Source organism: Salvelinus fontinalis, chromosome 38 (genome assembly GCF_029448725.1).
Source record: "Salvelinus fontinalis isolate EN_2023a chromosome 38, ASM2944872v1, whole genome shotgun sequence".
Lineage (NCBI taxonomy): Eukaryota > Metazoa > Chordata > Actinopteri > Salmoniformes > Salmonidae > Salvelinus > Salvelinus fontinalis.
In genome coordinates this window covers 22,505,861-22,514,429 of record NC_074702.1, presented here as the reverse complement: position 1 = coordinate 22,514,429, position 8,569 = coordinate 22,505,861, and the positions used below count along the sequence as shown (strand labels likewise).

The following is an 8,569-nucleotide window of genomic DNA, read 5'->3' as shown; positions in this document are numbered from 1 at the left end:
AGTTTCTTCCAGTCCGCTGTGAGTAATCGCTTTTCTGATGTCCAGAAGTTCTTTTCGGTCATAAGATACGGTAGCAGCAACATTATGTACACAATAAGTATTTTTTAAAGTTACGCAAAACGCAAAAAAAATAAAAAAAATAGCACAATTGATTGGGAGAATGTAAAACGTCAGCCATGTTCTTGGGCGCCATTCATTATATCAATAAGTAATGTAGGCTTAAAAGTTTGCAATGGTCATTTATTTCTTTTTTTGCCATGTTTGCCATTACAATATTTGTTTAAAACCAATTTCTTCATTATACTGCAGTTATATTAAAATCGATTTTGTTTTCACCCGTCAAAAAGAACATGTACTTGATGTTCTGAGATACTGTATGTTAACAATTGAATATATAAAATAGAAATGTCTGAACAAATAACTCTAGACAATTCAAAGCAAAAAAACATCACAGTACTGTATTAGGAATTCATTAATAAAACCAAGAAAATAGACTGCACCCTTATGGCAGAAGACTGCCATCTTGTGCCATAGGTCATCCACCACAAAATAAACAACTGCAACCCTGAAGGCAACTGTTTTTTTTTTACGGAAGTAGAAAAAGAGACAGAAGTGGCTGAGGTGAGAAGTGGAAGACCTGATAGTGATTTCTGAATGTTAAAATTATGTTAAACATGATACGTCCATACCATCTCTCAACCCTTTCACCAGTTCAGTCCATACAGTCTTTCTCTGGCTTTTTTTATTTGGAGGTTAAGGTCCTCTCCCACTCCACCTCCACAACTTTGTACAGTTCCATGGTGGCTTTGGCGTCCTCCACGGACGAGTGCCCCTTCTTCCCAGTCTGAGAACACAAGGGGAATTCCTTGTTACTGCAAAATAACATAAGCTACACAATAAGAGGTTTATTAGCTTACTACTTTTGTTGAGACTAGAAACAACAACCCAGAGTGAATCACTGTAGATTATATTCAAATCAATCCCGTTTCAATCAGAAGTCTCTTCTCACCTGGATGTTGCGGTTGAACAGGGCCTTGGTGAGTCTTTTCAGTGAGGCAACATCTTTCTCTGGAAAGCCAGCCTTCTGGTTGAGGAGAGGAATGCGGGAGGTGTCCCGCGTTAAGACAGCAGGGTGACTGTAACTCAGGGACTTGAAGTCATTATGGACAGCATGCCCTATCACCACCTTTCCTGCAAGGATCTTCAGTATCTATAGGAGGGGGAATACATATAAGAGATCAAATGATATCATGGTCAAGTTTAGCAAAGGGCCAAATAGAATAGATTAAGGGGCAATTCCACTGTAACAGATTTACGCTTTGACTCAGTTTTTTCACTTGAAAATGTATGCCAAACTAAAACCATTGATTTCAAAGTTTAACAAACCATACCACCAATGTTCCCTCTAATTTTTTAAAATCACTGAACAAATTTCCGGTCTGCTGAGTGCAAACTCGAACGTTGTGAAAATTCAGTGCAACCTCCGGCGCACGTTTACTGTGAACACTGATGCTGTTCCCGCTTTAGGTTAGTTTTAACAGTGGTCAAGTAGGCTACTGTGAGTAGAAAAATCAACAGTAGCAGCCAATGTGTGGTGTTCAATATAGGCCTACATTACATGAGACTTTTGGGGGAAAAAAACATGCAGGGCTTGACATTAACCTGTTAATCCACTTGACCTTCAGACAAGACGACAACAAATGTTGTGTTGTTTGATACAAGAAACCACTTTACAAAATAAAATGCATAATTATTCCCATACCATTGCTACAGTGAATCAGACAAATTATGCTACCCTCTGCCTATTGGCTACTTAGCTTATTCAAGCCGGTCTCAAAATACAACACTACAAAGCTATTTACCTGACTCGCTTTTCAAAGAAAATGCTCACGTTTTGTGCTCTTGTAGGAAGCAATCAATCCTCCATTGTCGACTACAAATGATCTGTAATTGGGCTAATAACTCACTAACAAGCAAAGTATATGAACAAATATGCACACGTCACTACACGTAGCTCTTGCTTTGATCTCAAAACAAGCGCATCTACTCATGACCGCTCATGCTGTAAAAACAGTCCAGTTCAAAATGAATGACAAGTGTTAATATTAGATGGCAGGGGTCTTTACTTCAACATTACTGTATTTTGATGTATTTCTGATACCTTTTAAGACTTTTTCTGGTATATGTTTTCTAAGACCCCTTTTCCATCTGTTTATCCAGAAATCAAAGACTTTGCTAATATCACATTTTTAAGATGGATAATGTTTGAAAAATGTATCTATGCCTTCATTTCCCCAAAATATAGACTCTTTGCTTTCATTTGACACCCAATTTGATATGCTCATAGGTCCTTTACGGTGGAAAAAGGTTAACCGGAAAACATATTTTTCATCCTCCTTTGAACATTCTCTTCCGGGAGCCTTCTTACCTCCTTCCTGGCATGTTGAAATGGCATGGCTTTGACCAGTTGATGCCAGGAGATGCCACTCCAACGAGTCCGGTAGTCAGTGACTGGGTTGGTGGGCTTGATGTACCTGTCATACACCACGTCTCCATCATAGGAGACAATACTGCATCGTGCCAGCTCACTGTTGCGACCCTTGGGGCCCGTGCCGACCATCTCACAGTCCAAGGCAAGGTACTTCAGGGGGTTACAAAGGGGGGCCAACCCACTTGGGACAGGGGCATAGTGGGCAACAGTCCTGGTGGGTGGGGGTTGGTGCCCCGGGGTGATAGCCGAAGTGGATTGCTCAGGATTGGTGGAATTCTTCACAGTAATGGTCAAAGATGTTGAGCTGCTTGTGGATGATGCAGGCTTGGAAGCAACACTTCTAGCATGATCTGACCTGGGTATTCGATATGAACTTTTACTGTGAGTATTCTGCGTGTGAGAAATGCTTTTGTTGTGTGCAGCATTGGGTTGAGATGGCCAATTGGCCCCACTGTGCCAGGGAGGTGGGCCCTGATGTTTATTCCCCTGTCTGTGATTTTGCTGGTTCTGCTTTTTGTTGAGGTAACCCTTTTTCTCCAAGAGTCGCCGCCTGTTGATGAATGCCTTGTGTTTGTTGCTTCCCAACGAGTCCTTACAGGGTCCACTGCTGCCCGAACAGTCCAGGTTTAACATAATGTCAGACATCTTGGAGGGGAATCTTCCTCAGCTGGGGCTGGGTTTGTTCTTGGACAAAAACTGTTTACATCCCACTCCCTTCAACGGGACATAAAGGCATTCACTGCTGTGCAAATTTGGCTTCAAATATTTGCTTTAATCAAATGTCATTCTGACCCAATTATCATGACATCAATTGTGATACCTGGACAAAAACAAAATAGATTTCTGTTAACAAAGCAGCTGGTATGTCTGAAATTGTAGGAAAACATTCTAGCCATGATAAACAAAGAAGCCAGCTAGTTAGCCGTTTATATAATCTAGCTAGTTTGGTACTAGTTTAATATGAAACACATTGAGCCCACGTAGCTAGCCACAATTAACGTTAGGTATTTTCGAAAAGTATGTGTAATCCGTATAGTGTAAACGTTAGCTGTCAGGATGATATTACAGTCGAAAATACGGTTTAGGCCTAGAATTGGGTCATTGGCTAGCTAACTAACTAGCGATAGTAATACTAGCTAGCTCTAATGCTAAGCTTCCCGAAACAGCGACTCGAACATTAGCTAGCTAGGAATGAAACTCTATTCTCCAGACAGACTCATTTAACTGTATGTCTTCACTCATATTGTATCCTGATAATATGATGGTGCACAAATCAGCGTTATACAACAAATTACACATATACACCGACCTATAAACATAGCACCATGCTCCGACTTCCTTAACAGCCAAACAGTCGACTACTTCCGGTTCAGAGGTCGTGTTGTGATACACATGATGGGCGTACGTTGTGAGGAAGAGCTACAAACACTTCTTATCGTCGTTATATAAAACTCTTTCACTCGGACTCTGTTGAAATAGAGTATTGTTGAAATGTTTCATGTTCACAATTCATAACCGGTTGTTGTAGCCAGTCAGTTGCCGATGCGACAGTCGAATTATGTGCTCACGGACACTTTCAGCAGAGCAGCAAAGAGAGTTGTCAAGAAATCTTACATATTTTCTGTCGACATACAAACACATCTCCGATTCCTTCATAATTGTACGTAGCAAGCAACGCTTTCTATTTCTAATTTTTTTTTAAGTTAAGCTGCTGCAGGTATTTATACGGTTATTTGAGTATAAGATGAACACGTGATATACTGCTATCAAGTCTTGAGTCCTCCGCTCCAGGTTGAAGTTTCCCCTACAGATCTAGGATCAACTTCCCCACCCTCAATCCTGACCTAAACCATTATTTGGAAATATGCAAAACTGACCAAGGGTCAGCGTCTAGAGGCAACTTCACCCTACACGCTCCCATGAAGCTTGATCCCTGGCTCAAAGGGCCCCTGGGTAGATTTCTCTAGCTACTCATCAGTTAATGTGTAATTGATTATTTTTTCTCCTGCCATAGGAATTCTTCAGTGAGGATCTATGGGCTACATTGCCTACCAGATGGCAATAGATCCTCTGTGACCTGTCACCCCCACAAATAGCTGACCTCCTATTGGACAGATTGAATGTGAATCTAAGTTTTTTTTTTATCTACTGCACATCTACCATTCCAGTGTTTAATTGCTATATTGTATTTACTTTGCCACCATGGCCTATTTATTTCCTTACCTCCCTTATCTCATTTGCACACATTGTATATAGACTTCTTTTTCTACTGTATTATTGACTGTATGTATGTTTACTCCCGGGTGGCGCAGTGGTCTAGGGCACTGCATCGCAGTGCTAGCTGCGCCACCAGAGTCTCTGGGTTCGCGCCCAGGCTGGGCTGGGTTCGCGCCCAGGCTCTGTCGCAGCCGGCCGCAACCGGGAGGTCCGTGGGGCGACGCACAATTGGCATAGCGTCGTCCGGGTTAGGGAGGGTTTGGCCGGTAGGGATATCCTTGTCTCAGTATGTAAAATGTAATGAAATGTAAAAAATGTAATAAAATGTATGCAAGTCGAAATGTATGTATGCAAAAAATGTATGCAAAATGTAAGTCGCTCTGGATAAGAGCGTCTGCTAAATGACTAAAATGTAAAATGTACTCCATGTGTAACTCTGTGTTGTTGTATGTGTCGAACTGCTTTGCTTTATCTTGGCCAGGTCGCAGTTGTAAATGAGAACTTGTTTTCAACTTGCCTACCTGATTAAATAAAGCTGAAATAAAAAAAGGTATTCAGTCATACCAGTGTATTCGTTCAACTTGAATTGGATTCTATATCATAAAACAGTTAGAAATAACTTATACAATTTACTTTTTAAAATTTCAGCTACTATTTTGTAATGGCCTCTTTCACTATTGGCTTTCCGGGCCACTGCGCATGCTCTGACGCTCCCCAGGACACCCCAGGGCAAGCGGGGACATGAAGTGGGCATGCTGAAGCCAGAGAAGTTCTTGGAGAACAAGAGTCAGAGCTCACTGCTGGGAAACATGTGAAACCCAAGAAGCAGCATGAGATCTGGAGTCTGGGCACGGTAAAGGTGAAGGTGTGCATACTACTTTACATATATATGGATGTTCTCTCTCCACAGTTGGTGAAGCAGCTTTGTGACCTGACAGACTGCAATAGTGTGGTGGATGTGGGTTCTGGACAGGTAACCTAATATTCAGTCTTGTTATCAGACCTAGGAGTCACACAATATTACTTTTTGTAATCTGCCTAACAATGAGATTTGTTACGGTACATGATTTGTCACGATGTTGTATATCCCTACTGGTAGGGCCATTTGACTCGTTTCTTGTCGTTTGGGCTCGGTCTGTCTATGACTGGAATTGAGGCTGATCCCACTCTAGTTTACATGGCATCCAAATATGATGGACAGCTTCTGTGGACGCTGGAGAAGGAACGGCAGAGGAAGGTAATGCACCAGAACGCTCAGTAGTAAAGTGCAAGAAAGGCCCAGTTGACCAGGATTTTTTTGTAAAACCAGAGTGAAGCAATTTGGTGAATATTGCTAATATGCAATATAATTAAGAATGAAATATTTACTGGTCTTACTCTTTCAGAATGGACCTCCCCTCTCTAGATCTGGCCCCTCACCCTACCATGTGGCTGGCTGGGTCAAACCCAAAGTATCAAGCAGGTAGGAAATGGTAAATGTGTCTGTGAAGATCAGACCACTCCGGTTGGACCCAGTAAGAAGAGACAGCGGGGTCCATGTCAGAAGCTGATCAGCAACATGGGCACGGAGACCAGCCTGTGTTGACTGCAGAATCAGAATTCCTGGGTTGTTGAGACAATGGCCAGGCTGCATCTCCCCTCAAGAATAATGACAATGCATGTACAAACTCTTTTACTAGTGTAAAACATGAACCCCGGTCTAGTTCACTCTCGTATCCAAAACGTCTCTGCAAGACTAAAGCCGGACAAGGCCCATATGTCCACCCACTCTGCCAAAAGTGTTCATCCACTGAAGTTGTTGTCTGCCCTGTGGAAGAGGGGCAGGGATGTCCAGATTTCGTCCTAACAGGCCTCCATGCCTGCGGGGACCTCAGTGCCAACCTCCTTTGCCACTTTGCCAGCTGCCCTCACGTTCGTGGCATCACCTCAGTGGCGTGCTGCTACATGAAGATCACCACCAGCTGGAACCCAAACCCCCCTGGCCGCATAGCCTGTCCCCTTTCCCCACCAATGAGACATATCACTCAGAGTTTGGCTAACCAATGAGCTACTGGGTGCAGGGGTTGCCGGGACACCAGCTGTCCTATAAAGCGCGGGAGGATGCGTGTCACTCCATAGAGGACTACGTGCACAGGCTGCGGGAGGAGAGTGGGTTGCTAAGGATGCACTGTTATCGGGCAACCCTAGAGACAGTTATCAGGGAGGCGAAGCCAGAGCTGCGCAGGCCGGGAGTCCAGGCAATAAAGAAAGCACATCTACTACCCTTTACAGAGTGAGTGTTTACCCAAGTTTGTATCCATACCTCTTCAGTCTGTATCATTAGGCAGCAGCTTTCACTGTATGTTAGGATGAAAACCTAAGAAATTCATCCTTGCATATGTCTCAGAAAAACCTTTACTATTTGGTATTATCCTTGTGTATAATGATAATCATTTTGATGATCACATTTAGGAATTCAATTTCTCTCTATATAGCCTTTAGGTCAAACATGGTCATCTTATATGTACCCCTGACCCCCTCTCACCATGTACCCACAGGTATGCCTGTCTGGGTCTGCCCTGTGTTGGCCTGCCACTGGACACCTGCAGAGTGGGGGCCATGCTGAGGCAGGAGGGTCGTGTGGTGGTATACTTCAACCTGGCTCTGCTACTGGCACCGGTAGTGTAGACACTGGTGCTGCTGGACAGGATGCTATACCTTCAGGAGAAAGGTGAGGAAATGTACAGAGACTGTGTGTTATCAGATCTTGTATCTGGATTCCATACATCTTTTTTGTGGGCCCAGTGCTAACAGTAAAGGTGTTATTTGTTATTGCTTGATTGTTGGTGTAGGTATAAAGAGTCAGCTGGTTCCACTCTTTAACCCTGCTTTCTCTCCCTGAAACCTGGTACTGATGGCTTTGAAGCAGCCGACAAGGGACAAAGAGGCCGAGTGTACTCTTCCGTAACCAAGGACACCTCTAAAACCGTGTGTTGTGTTCAGAGTTTACTCCCTTACTCATTGGTGCTCAAAGACTTGAGTGGAAGTTTAGAAGTATGTGTGTCCGAATATCCATACTAGCGTACTACATACTTAAACTGCATACTATGTACTCATTGTCGCAAACTATTTTGCACGTATTGTTTAGTAACAAGTATGCCACAGCCACAACGCAGTAACGGCTCCTGACTGGCTGAGTAGGTGTTGCGGTGCCGAGTACGGGTGGATTTGTTAATAGAATTCTACTAGAGGCGAAATTTGTAACATTTAAACCATACCTGATTTTTGAAAATGACATACTATAAAATGTTTTTCCATACTGAGAATGCATCATGCACAATTGCATTGTTTATTGTTATTGGTTAAGTTTGGTAGCACATCCCCATATCTGGTTGTCAAAGCTGAAATAAGTATGACACCTGGGCATTTAAAGTATACTTGATTTTCAAAATGTCACATACTATAAAACTTTTTAGAACGCAAGTATGGGTATTCGGACATGGCTAGAGTCAAATTACTAATATTTCATCACAGAATGTGGAAAGAAGTGGAGGGCACGCAACCATACATGCAATGCAATTGCTTTTCCACATTGTCTGGCCAAAATTGCTTTAAGAGAATGTACCCCTTTTTCTGGCAAATTGTGTAAATTAATAAAGACTAGTATTTAGATTTCACCTGATGAATCCCTAGTTATTTTACAAAGCCTGTTTCCAGTGGTCACTGTCATGAATTTTCTCAGGGATTGACACATTCATCACTGACACTCAAATTGACCTGTACAGTAGTTTTGAAGGCTGCTTAAAAGGATTAGTTTAACATGGCCAATGTATTTTACACAGCAGCAGTCATACATGAAACCCTGACATGTTGCTCAGTGCA

The 8,569-nt window shown here is 42.6% G+C and overlaps 1 protein-coding gene and 1 pseudogene across 1 annotated transcript; one reads left to right on the top strand and one right to left on the bottom strand.

The window, feature by feature from the left end:
- Nucleotides 1-223: 223 nt before the first annotated feature.
- Nucleotides 224-4,253, bottom strand: LOC129837652 (interferon-stimulated 20 kDa exonuclease-like 2). The gene is made up of 4 exons (XM_055903979.1): nucleotides 3,801-4,253; nucleotides 2,429-3,311; nucleotides 1,010-1,210; nucleotides 224-844 (listed from the first exon to the last, which is right to left on the bottom strand). Exons 2-4 carry the CDS (start codon nucleotides 3,134-3,136, stop codon nucleotides 743-745), a joined length of 1,011 nt encoding a protein of 336 aa, XP_055759954.1. The 5' UTR covers nucleotides 3,137-3,311; nucleotides 3,801-4,253; the 3' UTR covers nucleotides 224-742.
- A 1,120-nt stretch (nucleotides 4,254-5,373) lies between these two features.
- LOC129837555 (methyltransferase-like protein 25B) lies at nucleotides 5,374-8,364 on the top strand (annotated as a pseudogene).
- The last annotated feature ends 205 nt before the right edge of the window (nucleotides 8,365-8,569 follow it).

Bases quoted from the DNA above. Each gene is read 5' to 3' on its own strand.
- LOC129837652 (XM_055903979.1), bottom strand. From the start codon at position 3,136: ATGTCTGACATTATGTTAAACCTGGACTGTTCGGGCAGCAGTGGACCC. The intron at 1,211-2,428 runs GTAAGAAGGCTC...CCCCTCCTATAG, and splicing joins TTCAACATGCCAGGAAGGAG to ATACTGAAGATCCTTGCAGG. The intron at 845-1,009 runs GTGAGAAGAGAC...TTGTGTTCTCAG, and splicing joins TGTTCAACCGCAACATCCAG to ACTGGGAAGAAGGGGCACTC.